We start from the raw sequence: 21598 nt of genomic DNA on the forward strand, positions 1-21598 counted from the left end.
CTGGGGAGTGGAGAGGGGTGGGGGGGCTGGGTAGATGGGGTAACACGACAACAGAGGGCCTGGGGCTGGGGCAGAGAGGACTGGGGTTGGTAGTCAGAGAGGTGGGGTGCAGAGGGGTGCAAAAAGATGGGTTTGGGAGACTGAGGAGGGATGGGGGATGGATGGTGGCTGAGAACAAAGTGGGGAGTGTGGAACCAAGGGGAATGTGAGTGACAGAGAGCAGAGGCAGAGAGAAGGACTGAGGCAAAGACAGGAAAAGGCACAGAGCAGGGATGGGGAGGCAAGGGACCGGCCTGGGGAACGAGTGAGGAGTGGGAGACAGAGCAAGGGATAGGGGACAGGGGATGGTTTGGGTGACAGAGATGTAGCCTGGAAGAAGATTCAGGAGGGAGTTGAGTACCAGGAGGGAGTTGAGTACCAGGCGGGGCTCCAGCCAACCTCTGGGGCCCCTGGAAGCTTCTGAGCCCTCCCGGACAATCAGCAGGTACCTGTTGACATTAGCAGCACAGCCTGCAGCAGAGCCACTTCCGTGTCATCCAGGTTAAAGGCAGAGAGTGACTTGCCCAGTTCAAAGATGGCGTCAGAGACTACGCCCAGGCCACCATTCTTGAGCTGCTCCCGCTTGACGGCCATCTCCCCACTCAGCGTCAGGGTGTCGCTCTCAGGATCGTAGCGGACAGCCGCCCGCAGGGACATGATCTCCATGCAGCACCCCTTCAGGAGGATGATCTGGTCTTCGCAAGGCAGCTGTGGAGCAGCAGGGCCACAGGAGCACTCAGCACACCCCTCCCCGCGTCCCTGAGTCTCCATAGAGTGTCCTCCAGGAGCCGTGAGGCTGGTGAGGCCCCCATCAGCCTCAGGCAATAGCATGGACTCTGAACGGCTGACCCTGTGTTGAGCCACGCTCATGCCCTATTTCATTTAAGCCTCACAATTATACGTGTGAGGCCGGGCACAGTGGTTCACGTTTGTAATCCCAGCACTTTGGAAGGCCGAGGCAGGCAAATCACTTGAGGTCAGGAGTTTGAGACTAGCCTGGCCAACATACATGGTAAAACCCTGTCTCTACTAAAAATACAAAATTAGCCGGGTGTGGTAGCATACACCTGTAGTCACAGCTACTCAGGAGGCTGAGGCAGGAGAATCACCTGAATCCAGGAGGTGGAGGTTGCAGTGAGCCAAGATGGTGTCACTGCACTCCAGCCTGGGCAACAGAATGAGATTCCATTTCAAAAAAGAAAAAAAAATAAATTATGCCTGTGAGTTAGTGCCCATCATCACGCCCAGCCCACACCAGATGGGAACACTGAGGCGCAGGGGATGGAGGTAACTTGTCCCAGGTCACATGGCCAGTAGGGCAGCCTGTCTCCAGCACTAGCGCTCTGGAAAATGAGAACTTTCAGACTGCCTGGAGCTGGGCGGCCACATAGATTTGAGGGATGAGGGGCTGCAGAGAGGAGCACTTGTAGCCAGGTGGTTTCTTAGAGCAGCTAGACCTTGGTGTGTGTCTCTGTGTGTGTTGTGTGTATGTGTGTGCTGGGAGGGTGTGTGTCTGTGTATGTATTCGTGTATGTGTCTGTGTGCTAGGTGTGTGTCTCCATGTGTGTGCCTGTGTGCTGGGCGTGAATGTGTCTGTGTCTGTCTATATGTGTGTTTGTGTGTGTGGGGGGCTGTACATGTATCTGTGTGTCTATGTGCTGAGTGTGTGTCTATGTGTCAGTGTGCTAGGTGTGTATCTGTGTGCTAGGTGTGTGTCTGTGTATGCATCTGTGTGTGTGCCTATGTGCTGTGTGTCCGTGTGTGTCTGTGTTTGTGTGCTAGGGGTGTGTGTATGTGTCTGTGTGCTGGGTGTATGTATCTGTGTGTGTGTCTGTGTGCTGGGTGTGTCTGTATGCTGGGCGTGTCTGTGTGCCAGGTGTGTGTGTGTGTGTGTCTGTGTCTGTGTGTGTGCTTGTGTGCTGTGTGTGTATGTGTGTGCGTGTCTGTGTATGTATCTGTGTGTGTGTCTGTGTGCTAGGTGTGTGTGTATCTGTGTGTATCCCTGTGTGCTGAGTGTGTATCTATGTTTGTATGTGTTTGTGCTTGTGTCTGTGCTAGGTGTGTGTGTCCGTGTTTGTGTATGTATTTGTGTGCTAGGTGTGTGTGTGTCTATGTTGTGTGTCTGTGTGCCGCGTGTATGTGTGTATCTATGTGTGTGTGTGTGTCTGTGTATGTATCTGTATGTGTGCCTGTGTGCTGGGTATGTGTTCACGTACAGGAATTGCTCCTTGTCCAGAGAACCTCAGATGAGCCTGTACTGGGTGACTCGGGGAGCAGGTTTCCCTCCAGCACACCAGGTCTCTCCTTCCTTCTGCCACTCACCTCGGAGAACATGGGCAGTTTTTTGGCAAAGTCCACCACACGGGTGATGGCCGGGGTGATGATCTTGGTAAACTCGCTGAAGGCTTCCAGGTCCACCTTGTCTCCATCCGGCATGGAGACAATGGGTGACTGGCCAATGTCCTCGGGCTAAAGAGAAAGACGGGGGTCAGCTGGGGCCGCAGCCCCCTTTCAGCCTCTCACTGAGGCTCCCTGCCCACCAGGGGGAGCTCCAAGGCAGCTTGGGGAAGAGGGGCCGCCAGTGCCTGAGTCCCAGCCCCAAAGCTTTCTCCTTCACCTTGAGCAGAGCCAGAGCTCCAAGTCAGCTGATAATACCAATGGCAATAACAGTAGTAGCACCTATAATGACTGAATACTTAATATGTGATCAGACATCAGGCTGCATGTTTTACACGTCTTATCTCATTTCATCCTGACCATAATCCTAAAAGGAATAATTGTGATAATCACCATTTCACAGATGTGGAAACTGGGGCATGGGGCAGCTAAGTAATAAGGCGAAAGTCCTATGACTAGCAGGTGGTAGGACCAGGGTTTGAACTCAGGCAGTCTGACTCCTGACTGCCACACTGCTTGGAATCAGAGCCCGTGCCCTTAACAGTGCACTGTGCCACCCCTGACATGCTCCACCAGGAGCCAGGAGTCGGGTTTCTGCCTTCCTTCCCATACAGAGCCAACTGTCCATCTCCTGCCAAACCGACCATTTCTTTTTGAGACAGGGTATTGCTCTGTTGTCTGGGCTGGAGTGTAGTGGTATGATTATGGCTTACTGCAGCCTCGACGTCCCGTGCTTAGGGGATCCTCCTGCCTCAGCCTCCTGAGTAGCTGGGACTACAGGCATGCACTGCCACACCCAGCTAAATTTTAAAATTATTCATAGAGGCCAAGCATGGTGGCTCACACCTGTAATCCCAGCACTTTGGGAGGCTGAGGTGGGTGGATCACTTGAGGTCAGGAGTTCAAGACCACCTTGGCCAACATGGTGAAACCCTGTCTCTACTAAAAATATAAAAATTAGCCATGCATGGTGGCGGACGCCTGTGATCCCAGCTACTTGCGAGACAGGTGGGAGAATTGCTTGAACCCGGGAGGCGGAGGTTACAGTGAGCTGAGATCATGCCACTGCACTCTAGCCTGGGCGATAGAGTGAGATTCTGTATCGAGAAAAAAAAAATTATTTGTAGAGGTGGGTTCTCCGTATGTTGCCCAGACTGGTCTCGAACTCCTGGACTCAAGCGATCCTCCCACCTTGGTCTCACAAATTGCTGGGATTACAGCCATAAGCCACTGCATCTGGTCCCAAACTAATCATTTACTTAGCAACTAATTTTACCAGGGCCTAACGAAATGCCTGGCACCTAGCAGGTGCTCAAAAATACTGTGACATGACTGTATCCTTACCCTTTTCTCCCAGTCATTATGGCAGAAAAAAGAAGAGAGGTCACCCTTGCTCCCTGCAAATTTGATGAGGAAGGTAAGGCCCTGTCCTCACGGAGCTCCCAATTGGATGGAGTAGGCAGGGTCCAGACAGCAAGGACACAAACACAGGTGTGTAAAATTTGGACAGCAAAGGTGGGAAGAGGATGAATTTTGAGTTGGATTACACTAAGAAGGCTTCCTGGAGGCGGCAAGACTCTGAGCTCACTCTCCTCTCCCTGCCACCTGGCTGCTGCTCTCCACATGCCCCCTTTCTCCTTACCAGGAATTTTCGCTTCTGCTTCCAATGGCTGCCCTGGGCATTGGTGCTGCGATGGGCCTCTGTGGCAATGTGGATGAGATCCCACTCTTCAGGAGTGGGCTCTGGTCGCTGCTGCAGTGATCGGATCATCTCCTCCTTCCGCCGCCGCTCCCGGTTCTGCTCAATCAGCTTACGCTTGGCCACCCGCTTCGAGTCATCTAGAACCACTGTGAACAGAGAGGTACACAATCCTATGCATGGCACCCTCCATACCCTTTCCATAATGCTCCCCGATCTACTCTTCCTAGAGTACAGGTTGGGTAAACTGAGGGCCATGGAGGCTAAGTGACTTCCCAAATCACCTAGCAATTGGGCAGCACAACCTGAATCATGATTAACCCCCGGGACCATGTCAACAGCAGTTTGGGCTGATCCAGATGAATATCATGTTCTGGTCTAACGGGTTATGGTGATGGTGGTTACCACAAGCTCCTGCCACCCAATCCCCAGCCAATGGAAGATGCCCTGTCTCATCTAGAAGTCGGATGCCTTCCCTGGGAGTCAAGAGCAATGTGCTAGGATGGGTGCTCAGGAGCTCCTCCTACCAAACGAGTTCCTCTCTCAGGCTCTCGAGTGTTATAAGGCAGGTAGGCACTGCAGCCCACACAGGGATGCTGTTTCCTTTACTGCAGGAAAGAGGGCGGCAGGGACCAAGACACTTAAATTCTGCCCTCAGCCTGACCTGGACTGGACTGCCACTCTGCCCTGTGGGCCCTGAGGTACCCTGGAAGGGAGCTGCCCTCCCGGAACTCATCCCCACCCCGGGCCACCTGGCTCTATTCGCCCCACCCGGGCCCCTTACAGTCCATGGCCATGCCCACGGCGATGCACTTCTTGAAGCGGCACAGCTGGCACTGATTGCGGGTGATCTTGTCAATGACACAGCAGCTGTCATATTTGCAGGAATAGGTGGGATGGAGGTTCTTCTGGATTGTGCGGCGAAAGAAGCCCTGGGGTGGGGGGAGATGGAGCAGGCTGTGATCATGACATGACTTCCCCTTCCTGAGCCAACCATAAAGTTTACTGGGGGTCAGGGGTGGAGAGTAAGGAAGGCAAGATCAGTGAAGGGACCTGACATCCTCCTGATAACACGAGCCCAGGATTACTGGGCTCGAGGAGCTGAGAAATACATGCCCTCAGCACCCAGGCTGCTGAGGGGTTGGGGGTGTCTGCGTAGTAGTGGTGGCAGAGGTAGGAATGATGACCACAGCAGGCAGCTTTGAACCTGGGATGGTATGAGGTGTTATGGGTCCTTAAGGAATAGCAGCTTTGGAAATCCAAGTAAAACCTAATTTTCCATCTTGCTAAATGACTCTAAAAACAACTTATCTTTACTAAGTGACTGACGTTGACCAAAAACTGGCCCCAAAACCATTCTCGTATATGTTGCCTGTTGCCTATGCAGGTGGAATTTATAAACAGGGGGACCACAAAAGTCGAGGAAAAGGTACTGAGTGTGAACTCTAGCAGGGAAAGAGAAAAATTTCAATTCTACATATTGGGATTCACCTTTATTTTATTATTTTAGACAGACATAATTTTATTATTTTCGCTCTTGTTGCCCAGGCTGGAGTGCAATGGCATGATCTCGGCTCACCGCAACCTCTGCCTCCGGGGTTCAAGCGATTCTCCTGCCTCAGCCTCCCTAGTAGCTGGGATTACAGGCAGGCACAGCCACCACACCCAGCTAATTTTGTATTTTTAGTATAGATGGGGTTTTTCTTTCTTTCTTTTTTTTTTTCTTTTTCTTTCTTTTTCTGAGACGGGGTTTTTCTATATTGATCAGGCTGGTCTTGAACTCCCGACCCCAGGTGATCTGCCCACCTCAGCCCCCTAAAGTGCTGGGATTATAGGCATGTGCCACCACGCCCAGCTAAGTAGAGACGGGGTTTTTCCACGTTGATCAAGCTGGTCTTGAACTCTCAACCCCAGGTGATCTGCCCACCTCAGCCCCCTAAAGTGCTGGGATTATAGGCATGTGCCACCACGCCCAGCTAAGTAGACACGGGGTTTTTCCACGTTTATCAAGCTGGTCTTGAACTCTCGACCCCAGGTGATCTGTCCGCCTCACCCTCCTAAAGTGCTGGGATTACAGGCATGAACCACCGCACCCAGCCAGGATTCACCTTTATATTAAAGGAAAAACCTCAAAAATCAAGATGATTGCAATAATATGAAGAATTAATCTTTGTTCATATTTATAATATGTCAGTCACTTAGTAAAGAAAAGCCTTGCCTGATGGGCGCAATGACTCGCACTTGTAATCCCAGCACTTTGGGAGGTTGAGGTAGGCAGATCACTTGAGGCCAGGAGTTCAAGATTGAGATGGGCCTGTCCAACATGGCAAAACCCCATCTCTACTAAAAATACAAAAATTGGCCAAGCATGGTGGCATGTGCCTATAGTCCCAGCTACTCTGGAGGCTGAGGTGGGAGGACTGCTTGAGCCCAGGATGTAAAGGCTGCAGTGAGCTATGATCGCACCACTGCACTCCAGCCTGGGTGACAGAGACCTCATTTAAAAAAAATAACAGAAACAAAAACCCAAAAGATAAGCCTTGTCTTTCATGGAACACCACACTGAATCCTCAGGACAACCCTATGAGGTAGGAATTGTTACTGCCTCCACTTTGCAGACTAGGAAACTGAAGCTTGGCGAGATGAAGCAATTTGCCCAAAGTCATGTGGCTGGTGGGCAACAGGGTCAGAACTGGGCCTCAGGTATGGGACACCAAGGTCTGAGCTCTCAGATTCCAGAGGGCATTAAAATCAGCAAAGGTGGCCAGGTGTGGTGGCTCACATCTGTAATCCCAGCACTTTGGGAGGCTGAGGCGGGTGGATCACGAGGTCAGGAGTTCGAGACCAGCCTGGCCAACATGATGACACCCTGTCTCTACTAAAAATACAAAAAATTAGCTGAGTGTGGTGGCGGGTGCCTGTAATCCCTGCTACTTGGAAGGCTGAGGCAGGATAATTGCTTGAACCCAGGAGACAGAAGTTGCAGTGAGCCCAGATCGTGCCACAGCTCTCCAGCCTGGGTGACAGAATGAGATTTTGTCGTTTTTTTTTTTTTTTTGAGACAGAGTCTCGCTCTGTCACCAGGTGCCATGCTGAAGTGCAGTGGCATGATCTCGGCTCACTGCAACCTCCGCCTCCCGGTTCAAGCAATTCTCCTTTCTCAGCCTCCCAAGTAGCAGGGATTACAGGCGCCCGCCACCAAACCCAGCTAATTTTTTGTATTTTTAGTAGAGACAGGGTTTCACCATGTTGGCCAGGATGGTCTTGATCTCTTGACCTCACGATCCGCCCGCCTCGGCCTCCCAAAGTGCTGGGATTACAGGCTTGAGCCACCGTGCCTGGCCAAGATTTTATCTTAAAAAAAAAAAAACAAAAAAAACCACCAAAGGCACCTACCAAAGATACAGATTCCTGGGCCTCACTCTAGAACTACAAAATCCAACTCTCCAGGGGTGGGGCCAAGGCATCTCTGTCTTTTCGGGGTGCTTCCCTGGGACTCAGATGTTCATGACGGTAAAAGATCCTTGCTCCATGCTACACTGTTTGTATTGCTTCCAGGAGGATTGTATTCCTTCTGCTAGGGAACTCTAAACCCCTCGTGGCCTCGGTTTGGCTGACACCAAGAAAGAGAGAAACTTCAAGCCTTAACTTTTTTTCTTTCTTTTTTTTTTTCTTTTCTTAAAACCCCACCTGCAGTCCCCCAACTTTTTTTTTTTTTTTCTAAGACAGGGTCTTGCTCTGTTGCCCAGGCTGGAGTACTGTGGCATAATCACAGCTCACAGCAGCTTTGACCTCCCAGCCTCAAGTGATCCTCCTACCTCAGCTGCCTGAGTAGCTGGGACCACAGGTGTGCACCACCATGCCTGGCTACTTTTTAAATTTTTTTGTAGGGACAGGGTCTCATTATGTTGCCCAGGCTGCTCTTAAACTCCTGGGCTCAAGCAATCCTCCCACCTTGGCCTCCTAAAGTGCTGGGATTACAAGCATGAGCTACCATCCCGGGCCTTTAACATATAAATAATTGTTTCTTTTTTCCTTTTTTGAGACAGAGTCTCACTCTGTCGCCAAGGCTGGAGTGCAGTGACATGATCTTGGCTCTCACTGCAACCTCTGTCTCTCAGGTTCAAGAGATTCTCCTGCCTCAGCTTCCCAAGTAGCTGGGATTACAGGTGTGCATCACCACACCCAGAAATTTTTTTTTTAAAGATCTAGTCCCATTCTGTTGCCCAGGCTGGGGTGCAATGGGGCAATCTCGGCTTACTGCAACCTCTGACTCCCGGGTTTAAGCAATTCTCTTGCTTTGGCCTCCCGAGTAGCTGGGATTACAGGTGACCACCACAATGTCCGGATAATTTAAAAAATATTTTTAGTAGAAATGGGGTTTCTCCATGTTGGCCAGGCTGGTCTCAAACTCCTGACCTCAAGTGATCCACTCACCTCAGCCTCCCAAAGTGCTGGGATTACAGGCATGAGCCACCATGCCCGGCCACACCCGGCTAATTTTTGTATTTTTAGTAGAGACAGGGTTTTACCATGTTGACCAGGCTGGTCTCCAATTCCTGACCTTACTCATTCATTCATTTGCTCATTTATAATCCCTCCTCTGCCACTCACAGGAAAATTGCCTAACTTCTCTGAGCCTCAGTTTCTTCATCTATAAAATGGGATAATCGCCAGGCATGGTGGCTCATGCCTGTAATCCTAGCACTTCTGGAGGCCGAGGTGGGTGGATCACCTGAGGTTGGGAGTTCAAGACCAGCCTGACCAACATGGAGAAACCCCATCTCTACTAAAAATACAAAATTAGCCACGCATGGTGGCGCATGCCTATAATCCCAGCTACTTGTGAGGCTGAGGCAGGAGAATCACTTGAATCTCGGAGGTGGAGGTTGTGGTGAGCTGAGATCGTGCCATTGCACTCCAGCCTGGGCAACAAGAGGGAAATTCCATCTCAAAATAAATAAAAAGGAAAAATAAAATAAAATGAGGATAATCATTCTATCTACCTGACAGGATTGCTGGGAGAATTAAATGAGATAAATCACTTGAAGTGTTTAAAACAGTGCCATGGGGTGCAGTAACCTCAGGTGATCTGCCTGCCTCGGACTCCCAAAGTATCAGAATTTAAATAATTCTGTTCCTTGGAAGGCCTTGCATTTTTAGGAGGTGATCCTGGAAAAGCTATCCAGGCTGAAATGATCAAAGTGACATCTAATCAGGTCTCCCAAGCACTTTGGGGGGCAAAGGTGGGAAGATCACCTGAGGTCAGGAGTGTGAGACCAGACTGGCCAACAAAGTGAAACCCCATCTCTACTAAAATTATAAAAATTAGCCAAGCGTGGTGGTGCATGCCTGTAATTCCAGCTACTTGGGAGGCTGAGGCAGGGAGAATTGCTTGAACCTGGGAGGCAGAGGTTGCAGTGAGTCAAGATCACACCATTGCACCCCAACCTGGGCAACATAGCAAGACTCTGTCTCAAAAACAACAACAACAAACAACAATTAGGACTCCCAAAGTCTATGACCTTGTCCCCTCTGACAGGAAGAACCTGCTGTCCTCTTCTCCTCTGTGCTCCCACTACGCCCCCATCACTGGCTCTCACTCTTTCAGGTGCACTGGAAACACCCCGGGATTCTGTTAAAAGGAAGGTTCCTGGGCTCCACCACAAAAGGGTTCTGAGTGAGTAAGAGTAAGATGAAGCCTGGGAATCTGCATTTTAACTAGTACTGCAGGTGGTCCATGAACCACATTCTGAAAAACACTGATGGGCCAGGTGCAGTGGCTCACGCCTATAATCCCAGCACTTTAGAGGCTGAGGAGGGTAGATCATGAGGTCAGGAGTTCGAGACCAGCCTGACTAACATGGTGAAAACCTGTCTCTACTAAAAATACAAAAATTAGCTGGGTGTAGTGACACGCACCTATAATCCCAGCTGCTCAGGAGGCTGAGGCAGGAGAATCACTTGAACCCAGGAGGTGGAGGTTGCAGTGAGCTGACACCTTGCCATTGAACTCCAGCCTGGGCAACAGAACTCTGTCTCACACACACAAAAAAAAAAAAAGAAAAAAGAAAAACACTGATTTTTGTTTCAAGTCTGTGTCTCTCTCTGACAGGCTGTGAGCAGCTTGAGGGCAGGGTACGTACTACACTCTCATACCTAATAATACACTGAAAGAATGGGCAATGGCTTGCATTTATCAAATGCTTCTTATGTGTGTAGCACTGTTTATTTATTTATTTGAGACTAAGTCTCGCTCTGTCGCTAGGCTGGAGTGCAGTGGCATGATCTTGGCTCACTGCAACCTCTGCCTCCTGGCTTCAAATGATTCTCCTGCCTCAGCCTCATGAATAGCCGGGACTACATGCATGCACCACCACACCCAGCTAATTTTTTAATATTTTTAGTAGAGACAGGGTTTCACCATGTTAGCCAGGATGGTCTCCATCTCTTGACCTCATGATTCTCCCACTTTGGCCTCCCAAAGTGCTGGGATTACAAGTGTGAGCCATCACACCCAGCCTGTTTTATTTATTTATTATTTATTGAGACGGAGTTTCACTCTTGTTGCCCAGATTGGAGTGCAATGATACAATCTCAGCTCACTGCAACCTCCATCTCCCAGGTTCAAGCAATTCTCCTGCCTCAGCTTCCCGAGTAGCTGGGATTACAGGCATGCACCACCACGCCCAGCTAATTTTGTATTTTTAGTGGAGATGGGGTTTTTCCATGTTGGTCAGGCTGGTCTCGAACTCCCGACCTCTGGTGATCCACCCGCCTCGGCCTCCCAAATTGCTGGGATTACAGGTGTGAGCCACCGCACCCAGCAATAGGGAGAGTTATTTTTTATGTTTTATTATTTTATTTTGAGACAGAGTCTTGCTCTGTCATCTAGGCTGGAGTGCAGTAGCACCATCACAGTTCACTGCAGCCTTAACTTTCTGGGTTCAAGCAATCCTCCCACCTCAGCCTCCTGAGTAGCTGGGACTATAGGCATGTGCCACCACACCCAGCTAATTTCTTTAATTTTTATTTTGTAGAGACAGGGTCTTGCTGTGTTGCCCAGGCTGTTCTCAAACTCCTGGGATCAAGGGATGCTCCCACCTTGACCTTCCTCCCAAAGGACTGGGATTTTAGGCATGAGCCACAGCATCCAGTGTTACTGTTTTAAACACTTCAAGTGAATTATCCCATTTAATTCTTCCAACAATGCTATAAGGTAGATGGAATGATTATCCTGGTTTTATAGATGAAGAAACTGAGGCTAAGAAAAGCTAGGCAATTTTCCTGTGAGTGGCAGAGGAGGGATTATGAATGAGCAAATGAATGAATGAGTAGCAGAAGAGAAAGTGGCCAGGCACAGTGGCTCACTCCTATAATCCCAGCACTTTGGGAGGCCAAGGCAGGTGGATCACCTGAGGTCAAGAGTTCGAGACCAACCTGGTCAACATGATGAAACCCCGTCTCTACTAAAAATCCAAAAAAATTAGCTGGGTCTGGTAGCACATGCCTGTAATCCCAGCACTTGGGAGGCCGAGGTAGGGGAATTGTTTGAACTCGGGAGGTGGAGGTGGCAGTGAGCTGAGATCATGCCACTGCACTTCAGCCTGGGTGACAAGAGTGAGACTCCATCTCAAAAAAAAAAAAAAAAGTGATGACCTAACAGGTGGGCTTTAGGTGACATATTGACATATTTATAGAGTTTGTCTGTCGTGCCAGGTTCTGAGAGACTTAAAGGGAGTAAGGTGGGGGCTCAGGTGGCAGGGGAGGGGCAAGAGGTGGCTTCCATACCTTGCAGCCCTCACAAGTGATACAGCGGTAGTGATAACCAGTTGCCTTGTCCCCACACACGACACACTGCTCGTCTTTGTCCAGGTAACTAGGGATATACCCTGGGAGGAAGGAAAGGATGGAGGAAGGCAGGCATGGCTGGCAGTCCCAGCAGAGAGGCCCTCACGCTTCTCCCCTTCCCTCAACGTTTTGTTTTTGGCCCCTCTCCTAGCCCAGCCTCCCTGGTAGAATCCTAGAGAGACACTGGGGGTGAACTTGTCCATCCTCTGCCCTAAGAGTATGAAGAATCTCAGTTCTTCTGACTGCCCATTCAGGGCTTTCTTCTTGCTCTATCTACAAGGCAGAGGATGGTGGGGAGGGAAAAATAAATGTCAGCAGCTCACTGAGGAGGGGACAGCCCCTCAGTCCTTCAGCTCAGGCCCTGATTCCGGTGGGGCCTCAGATGAGGGTGTTAGGGAAGGAGGGAAGAGGCCTTCATGACCTAATACACCCTCAAAAGCGGGATACATCCCCCATCACCTTTCTCACCCCAGACAAGGCCATCCCAAGCCCTCTAGGAGGCTCCCTGCAGGGAACACAGGAGCTGCTGGGACACGTCCAGGTCCAGAGGAGGCCTGGCCAGGTTTGGTGGGGTTGGGTGTGGAGAAGGGGCACACACGGCCAGCCTCACCTGACATGCTGGTTTTCAGGGAACATTGGCCGTTCTTTCTTTTTCGCTTTCCATCTGGTGACCTGGCACTGGATGGGGGCAAAGTGGGCAGAATCACAGAGCAGTCTTTGGGCAGCCCCTTTCTCCTCCGAGAGGCTTATACAATCCCCCCAGGTCTGATTCTTTCCATTTTGTGTCCTCATTCTACCTCCCTCGACCCCCCTCGGTCAGCTGACAATGCTTAAAAGGGTCCAGCTATCTGGAAGCTGCAGGGGAGAAAGATAAGGGGCTTGGCTGCAGCAGAAACATGCTCTAGAGCCCCAACACACACACGTTCACCCGCCAGAAGACCCGAAGCAGACCTGAAGCTCCCATCAGCCGCGGGACATCCTCATCTTGCAGTACATGACAAATATGCTGGAAGAATTCTCAGGATATGCTTAGAGCTATGTAACCTTTAGAACACACACATACATATGCAACATAACACCGGCGCAGATGAATAACCGTGCAGCCTTCGCCATAAACCCAAGTATGGTAAGTATGCGCCAGGGCTGACATATCTGTGCAATTTCCAGGGCATTCTTAATGCGCTATACGACCTCCAGGATATGCCCATGTGTTACGCAGCCCTCTGCACAGGCACCTCATGAACCCACCCCCATCCCTCCAGTGTGCACGTGTTGCTTGAGTTCCAGGTCATACACACACCCTAAATAACCCACAGCAATGGAAAACACTAGAGCCACCCTCTGCACAGCCTACATTTAACAGAGCAGCAAGCTGAGGCCCTACTTGTGCCTGGTGACACCATGAGCTGGAGTCAGCCATGCCTGAGCCCCTCTGTGCAAGGTATTATCAGCAACCCTCAGCCACTGCACATATATGTTGCCAGCTCTCCACACACGTTACATAACCTCAGCTCACACAGGTTATGTAAGCTGTCTACATGCATGCAAGGATTGCATAACCTCTGCACCCACCCTGCCTGTGGCATGTTGCAGGCCCCTTCCTCCTGAAGCCGGATACAGCTCCCAACACACTGACACAGTGACCTTGGCCAGGGTCACAGTCACAGACAGCCCTGTGCTCCACGCCCCCTGGGGATTACTCCTGTCTAGTTCCTACGAGGCTGAAAGGTCAGGTCTCCCTCCCGTCTTCCAGAGGGTTGGCTGCAGGGGAACTCAGGCCACCTAGGCCCCAGTCGAGCTGGCGTCTTCAGCAGTTACCACCAGACTCACAGCCTCTGAGTGCAGTCCTAGAGATAGCCACAAGGTGGCGCATAGACATGGGGGAGGGGAGGATGATGGGGGAGGGGCTGCAGTCCTAGGGGACTGGGGACTGGCATTCCTGCCTTTCTCCAAGCCTTAGGAGCAGACTATTCCAGACCCATGGAAGCCTAAGTTGGGAGATACAGGGGCTACAAGTGACAGCCTCACAGCAACAGGCCAGATCGTCCTCAGAGTCCTTCCCGGGATAAGGCTTTGGGGCGGGGCGGGGGGGCTACCCCATGCCCTGCCCAGCTGTGAGCTCCATCTACTTCCTCTACCCTCCAGGGACCCAGTTGTGGGCCTTAGGGCTTTGCCTGGCCAGGCCTTTGGCTTCCTGGCTCAGGATCTGATCTCCTAGGTAACAGCCAGCCACACTGCTCCCCGGAGCACCCCCACCCCCACCCTCTCCCTGGCCATAGGCACAGGCTGTACCCAGCTCCCAGGGCACCGTGCCAACTGGGACAGAGCTCTGTGCCACTTGGAGCTGATGGAAAAGGCAGAGACCCTCTGGGCTCCTTAAGGGCAATGCAGATCATAGGTAACCACTCCTAGATGTATATGCAGTGCTGCCACTTCACCCACGTGGAAGCAAAACCGTCATGGTTGGCATGCACTTCCACTTTCTGGGAGGAGCCCCATCGCAGTGCCCGCCCTTGATCATGAACAAGGAAGAGCTTGTGGGGCTCCCAATAGATTCCAAATATAAGCGTGGGCTGTGACCAATAGTTACTGGTGCATGTGCCCTGAAATGTCATATTACGTGAACTGCAGCTTGCGGACAACACACTTGTGGTCAGATGTAAACGGGCTGGTAGGGAGAGGAAGAAAATGGCAAGGTTGTTTCGATCCCACAGGCTCAAGGTGAGGGCAGCATGGTGGAGGAGACATGGGGGGGCATCTGAGACTACCCAGCTGTCTAGGGAGGGGCCCCTTACATGCTCCCTGTAATTACTCTGCTCCGTATCACTCCCGCTTCAAAATGGGCATCTCTCAATCCAAGTGCCTAATTCCCTGTCACATCTGAACATGACCTCATCTGCCAGACAGAGGTAGGCAGAAGGCTTGCTGGCCTCACGTCCATCCCGCAGAGGTGCTTAAAGGTGGTGCCTAAAGGAGAGCTCAGCCAGGTGCCCATGCCTGCTGCTTAGGAGTTGGCACAACTTAGTTGCTGAACCCATTACCTGTTCTCCTCTGGGTCTGACCCACACTCCACCTTGCTTGGCTTCTGTTCCATTCACTTCAATTCCATCCAGGATGCCCTCCAGCACGCCAAGAGACTGGGGTGGGCACACTGGCCCCCCCGGCACACCCACAGGCCACCCACCCCCTGCCACCCAGGCCCTAGGGCACAGCACCCATGATACCCGCCTCAGCACTTGGCCTTTCACACCATGCCCTGCGCCCCAAGGGGGGGGGGGCGGGTGGTGAGAGGGGCCAGGGAGTGGCAGGTGGGAGGGCTGGGGGCAAGCTGGGTATGTGGGTCCCGGGCTGTGGGCTGGGGGAGTAGCTTCAGAGTCTTGTCCTGTTCAGAGATCCCTGTGGAGAGAAGAGAGAGGCAGGGGTAAGAAGGTGTCACAGTGGGAGGGTGGGTAGGATCCCTTTGGTGGCAACACTGGAGGTTCTGGGGGCCTAGAACAAGACAGCAGTGGGCAGGAAGGGCAGGCACAGAGAGGGGACCAGGAAAACCCCTTGGATCACAGGTACAGCAGGAGAGATTGGAGATCCACCTCCTAAGCCCCAGACATAGGAAGAAATGGAGAGAGAGAATGAGATCATTCACGTACTAGGTAACATGTCTCAATCTTCATATTCAGACAAATGCCTGGCCCTTAATGAGCAGCTCTTTTTTTTTTTTTTTTTTTTGAGACAGAGTCTTGCTCTGTCGTTCAGGCTGGAGTGAAAGTGCAGTGGTGTGATCTCGGCTCACTGCAACCTCTGCCTCCCAGTTCAAGCAATTCTCCTGCCTCAGCCTCTATAGCTGGGATTGCAGATGCGCGCCACCATGCCTGGCTAATTTTTGTATTTTTAGTAGAGATGGGGTTTCACCATGTTTGTCAGGCCGGTCTCAAACTCCTGACCTTGTGATCCACTAGCCTCGGCCTCCCAAAGTGCTGGGATTACAGATGTGAGCCATCGTGCCCGGCCAATGAGCATCTATTAAACATTAGCTATTGTTACCACTCCTCTAGTCAAGTTTTCCCAAAATTCCTCTGTGTTACAGGGGTAAGAGGGGATGAGAGACAAGCAGTTTTCAGCACAGGCAGTGGGTATCTGTGAAGGAAGGGTAGGACACAGGGCGGCACGCAGCGAGCGTGAATGCCCATCTTAGTGCCTTCACAGAGAGACATGTTGAAAGCCGTGGGAACTGACCTCCCACGCTGCCGGTCAAGTTTATGATCCCCAACTCTGGCTCCTCATGGACTCCAGAGCTTCCCATACAAGGTCTCAAATCCCACTTCCCAGGAGGAGGATCAGACTTCTCAGTTGGTTTAGCTGAGCTGCTATTGACCAAGATGGCAAGGGGGAAAGGAAGGGAAACTAACACATGTTAACTAGAGAGATAATATGTGCCCTCTAAAGTGGGCACAAGAACTTCACAGATGGGGAAACTGAGTCTCAGAAAGCTTGGTCATTCACTCAAGTTCACACAGCTAGTAAGCAGGTGGCTGTGGGATACACCTGACAGCCTGGCCCTAATGCTCACCTTGTTCTGCTACCTAGAGTCCAGGGCAGTGCAACCTGGGTTGCAGACCTGTGGCTTACTGTCCGTGTGTACACAGGCAGGTGTGGCGGGTAGGAGGGAGACAAAGGGTACAGCTCCCTAACATATGACCTCAACCTCTGTCACATGGCCACTGCATAGGAGACCTCACCCCTCCGCCCCCTGGCCCCACCCTCAGGAGCTGATAAGGAGCCAGGGTAGCAAGAGAAGGGAACGATAAGTCAAGGGACTGGGCAGGGCTGGCAGCAGGATGGGGCCTTTGCACCCAGGCAAATCCACAGTGCGGGGAGCATGGGCATTACACAGAAAAGTGGCCCGTGCTGCCTCGGATACCCACCCCAGACCAGGACTGGGCACTGGGGGCTGGACAGGAGACTGGGGTGGGGGGGCGTGAGCAGGGAGCCTTAGCCCAGGGAACCATCAAGAAAGTAGGTCAAGTTTTTCTTGGCTTGTGGAGAAATTCCTGTTATAAATTTATAATGGCGTAGCCAGCCCTAAGGGGTGGAGGTGGGGGAGGAGAAGGGGTGGGTGGGGAAGCCCAGGGGCTGGGCACTGGGGCCTGATGCTCTCAGCCAGACAGTGAGGGGCAGGGGGCAAGGGCTGCTGCGGGGGTGGGGATGGACAATAGAGGACAGTCCTCTGACTCCATGTCCATGAGTGCCTACCGAGACTGCCTGCATCTGTCTGTCTGTCTGTGTCTGAATGTCTCTCTCTGGGTCTGGGTGTCTCTGTTCTCCCCCCTCCAGGCTGTGCCTCGGTGCTTGGCACACCCTGGCTGCGGTGCTGCCCCCGCCTGTCTCCTGCCCTCCTGGCACACTGCCACCACTTGTTTACAGAAGCTGGAAAAATCCACTCGCCAGCCGGAGGCCCAAGTGCCCCCGGGGAGGGGAGGAGGCAGGAACAGGAGTGGGCATGCTGAGAGAGGGGCAGCCCCAGGGAGCAGACCCTGAGGGCAGCCGAGGAGGACCAGTGTGTGCAGGCACAGGCACTGGCTGCTGTGGGCTGGGCAGGGAACACCAGCGGCAGCCACATGGCATGAGCAGCTCCTGCCCCAGGCCAGGGCTCCTGAGGGCCTCCCCCATAGGTCCCCGCCACTTACCAGTTGTTACATTGCAGACTTGGGGCAGTGCCAACCTAAGCCACCATGTTTATTTCCCCTTCCCTCTCCCCTGCCCAGCCTTAACTCCAAATGTATCTGGGTATTGCCAAGGGCCTGCACGTGCCCGCTGCGGGGAGGGGTAGGCTCGCTCTCTGCCCCACCCCTCTGCTGAACTGAATGGTGCCCTGGTGCTGGTCAGTGCTGCCCAGGCTACAGTCAGCCCAAGGTATTGGGCAGAGGAGCAATGTGCTGTCCTAGCTGCTAGGGTACCCTCATCGGGTACCCAGCAAGAGGTTGGAACCCCTGGGGACTCCTTGACATCTCTCCAGGGACGCTCTTGGGCCTCTGGGGTGATACAGAGGCGAGGCAGAGGGCCCAGCACGCGAGGAGACACGCACCACGTGAGCCTATGCTAGCCGCGGCAGAAAAAGGTCAGTGGATAAGGGGCATGGGCAGGGGTACCCACCCTCTCTCCCCTCCTCCAGAGTCCAGCTTAACGCCCCAAACTCCTTCCCGGCATCCCCTCGGTGGAGGTGCGGGAGGCTCCGCCCCAAGGAGGCCGAGGGGGCGGAGCTACGGGGTTCTGCGCCCAGGCTGGACAGCAGGACAGCAACACCCACCTGTCGACTGGCCTGGCCACCCACTCCCTCCTGGTGAGATAAGAGCTGCCGGGTGGCAGTGTGGGCAAGGTGCCCGTGGAGGGGAAGCATTTCATTAAGCTTAAGTGCTTCTGCCACGGGGGGACAGGGACACGGGGCCAATGCTGCATCCACGGGCGCCAAGCCAGATTCCCACTGCCTGGCCGTCCCGCTCTGCAGTCCTGTGAATCTGAGGACACCCCCAAAGGACTCCTGCGGCTGCCAGAGGGGAGTTTCTGTTCCTAGGATCTAGCCCCCAATACTACCCCAATTAACCCTCCTGCGTATCTGCTCTGGGCTTTGGCCTCACCTTTCTGGGGCCCCTGAACTTTGTCCTTAGTGCTTTGAAGAAAGCCCAGCCCTCCTTGCCAGCCACAGAGACACGTACACATAGGGGGGCTGAGAAAAGGATGTAAAAAGGAGGGGTGGGGGGAAGAGGGAAGGAGGGAGGAGGGGGAAGAACAAAGCGATGGGACAGGGCTGGGGTAGAGCTAGGGGTGACAAGGCAGAAGAGGGAGAGGAAGAAAGGGGAGCCAGAGATGGGGGATGGGGAGAAGGGGTGAGGTAGAAAGGAGGACAGATACAGGGAGGAGAGACACATGAAGGAGGGGAGACAAAGAGAAAGGTAACAAAGAAAGATGGGTGGGGGGCTTCGTACCCTGCCTAAGTCCCACCCCATGCAGGCGGGGGGAGAGGGGAGTAGGAATGGTTTCCACGGTGACAGCTGGTTCTTGGTGGCCTGGCATGTGGGCTATTAATAGTGCTGTGGGTAGGTTCACACCTCCCTCTCCCCTTCCCCTCTGCCTGCTGCTAGGGTGGGGGGAGATCCCTCCCCCACCACCCACTCCCGATCACCCAGCCTCCCCCCATGGGAGCCAGGAAGGGCGATGCCAAGGGGCCAGGGTGGCCGCCGTGGCCCAGACACACAAATGGGCATGCATGGGCACAGGCGTCTGTGGGCAGCACTGCCCCCATGCCAGCACGGGCACCACAGGCAGCCACCCACACCGAAGGGCCCTGGGGGTCTATGGTGGCAGCAGCACTGCAGCAGTGACACTTGCCCCCGCATTGAGGGCAGAGGCCTCTCTAGGGCCAGGACCCTCTCTCCTTTCCCACACCCCCTGTTCTATTCTCAGGTGTGGATTGAGCAGGGCTGCCCCACCCAACTCTGTTATCCTAGTGCCAGGAAGGAGAGGAGGAGTGAAGGCGGGAAGGAAGGTACTATTTGGCAGGTGTGATGTGGAGAGGAGTACACACAGACTCAGGGCACCAGCCTGGCAGGCATGGGGAGATGGGAGGAGGGGAGGTGGCACCCCTGGGTGAGCTCTCTCTCGCTGGGCCCCCAGGAGACAGGTTCTGGAGCTGGGGGGCCGTGACTCATCACCTAGCCACTGTGGGGCCTTAGAGGCTAGAGAATGGGAGATGGGGTGGGGATCCTCATAAGGGGGAGACTGGTTACTTAAACAAAGGCTCCTCCCTACCCCCCCCAAAAGAATATAACAGGAAACCCTCCTGCAGGTCAAAGACAGAAAGACATAAACAGCAGCCTTGACTTGGGCCAGATGCCCAGTATTAACATCAAAGACTGTGCTTCCCACCCGGCTCCCCCATAGCCTCACCCACCTGCTGCTCTCCTCTCCCTCCTCCTCCCTAGGCCAGCTCTAGTCGGGCATCAAGGTGGGTGCCCAGGTCTGGAGGTCTCCTCCCAGGTCACATCTATCCCCATGACCACCAGTGGGTGGTCATGCCCACACCCATGCTGGAGAACTCAGCCCCTCCTTATCAGCCCAACTCCCCTCCGGAATGGAGGCAGGAGATCCAAGTAGCCAAGAAAGCAGAAGCAGGAGCACCCCCAAGCTGGGCACGGCACATTCTCCCCACCCTCCCCCCAGCAGCCAGCGGGTAATTGGAGCTGGGAGCTGGGGCAGCTGAATGCTGGAGGCACGAATGTCACGGGGCCAAGGCACTTGCTGCAGATGGCACCATGGGCACAAGGCTTGGGGTCCTCCCGCCTCACTCCCTCCTCTAAGGCAGTAGAGGAAGTTGCCTGCATGCCCTGGGGAGCATGGCCCAGGAGAGCGGGGAATGGTGGAGGGGGAAAGAAAGGCAGGGATGTCCACCCAGGCACCCCAGAGGCAGGAGCTAGCCCCTACCCAAGCAGAACTGGCAGAGGCAAAGAGAGAGACAGAGACAGAGAGACAGGGAGAGAAAGGGAGGAGGGAGGGAATAGGGAAGGAGGGAGGAACAGGGAGGGAGGAGAGAAAGATTGAGAGTGTGTGTGAGAGAGAGAGAGAGAGAGAGGGAGGGAAAGCGGGGGAGGGGGAGAGAAAGAGAGAGAGAGGGAGAGGGAAGAGGGAGGGAGGGAGGGAGGAAGGGGGGAGAGAGAGAGAGAGAGGGAGAGGGAGAGGGAGGGAGAGAGCGCGAGTGAATGCAGCTGAGTCTCCGGCACACACACGGACACGTGCAGACACACACACTCACTCCGCATGCGCAGAGCCACAGGGCTCTGGGTACCATTCCAGGAGATATTCAGAGCCCTCCCCAGCCCACACATGCACAAAAACACTCTCACATGGATGCGTGCACAACACACCCACTCACTGATGTGTACAAAAATGCCGAAAGACACCAAAGCCTCGGTTCCCCTGTTCCCCCACCCCCAGGCCTGGTAAAAGAGAAAAAGAAACAGGCAGCTGGGGCTCTGGGAGCCAAGAGTCGATCTCTTCCTTAGAAGAGGAAGAGAAGAGGAGGAAGAGGTGGGCCAGGGGCTTGGTCCAAACATTCTGCTCTTGGCCACTGCTGAGGGGCATGGCTGTGCCTTTGGTACCAACCTTTAACCCCCACCCCCAAAACAGGGAAGGGTAGTATTTCCTGGGTACCGGTAACACCCATCTTGCTTCCCTTGTCTACCCAGCAAACTTATGACCCTCGCTATAACCCCAGCTTTGGCCTGCTAAGTGATACCAAGGTGGAGCTACATATGCCCCCACCACACACCAGTTCCAGATGATTCAGCGAGAGACTGAGAACTGTCTCTGGTTCCAGGTGGCATGTGTATGCCCTACTCTGGCATGCACCAGGCCCTGGGAAGAAAGGAGAAGCCACAGGCATTGCTCACCATGCCAGGAGGCAACACGCACTGAACATGGGGGTCATCCCACCTTGTGTTACGTGCCCTCACCCTAAGTGAGACAGGAACCATTGTCTCTAGATAATGCAAACCCAGGCCCAAAGTCATACAACTAGTGAATGTCAAAGCCAGGTCTCCCAACTCCCAGCCAGTGCTCTTCTCA

At 53.4% G+C, this 21598-nt stretch overlaps 1 protein-coding gene across 1 annotated transcript in view; it reads right to left on the reverse strand.

The window, feature by feature from the left end:
* Positions 1–21598, reverse strand: part of THRA (thyroid hormone receptor alpha) — a 30648-nt gene that overhangs the window by 3587 nt on the left and 5463 nt on the right. The window contains exons 2-8 of the mRNA XM_012452009.3: positions 15028–15382; positions 12597–12664; positions 11927–12027; positions 4920–5067; positions 4079–4284; positions 2362–2508; positions 489–747 (exon numbers count right to left, since the gene is read on the reverse strand). Coding sequence (XP_012307432.1) covers positions 489–747; positions 2362–2508; positions 4079–4284; positions 4920–5067; positions 11927–12027; positions 12597–12664; positions 15028–15080 — 982 coding nt within the window. The 5' untranslated portion in view covers positions 15081–15382. The remainder of the gene's footprint in view (positions 1–488; positions 748–2361; positions 2509–4078; positions 4285–4919; positions 5068–11926; positions 12028–12596; positions 12665–15027; positions 15383–21598) is intronic.

Source organism: Aotus nancymaae, unplaced genomic scaffold (genome assembly GCF_030222135.1).
Source record: "Aotus nancymaae isolate 86718 unplaced genomic scaffold, 86718_ANA_hifiasm-v0.15.2.pri h1tg000089l, whole genome shotgun sequence".
Taxonomy (NCBI): Eukaryota; Metazoa; Chordata; class Mammalia; order Primates; family Aotidae; genus Aotus; species Aotus nancymaae.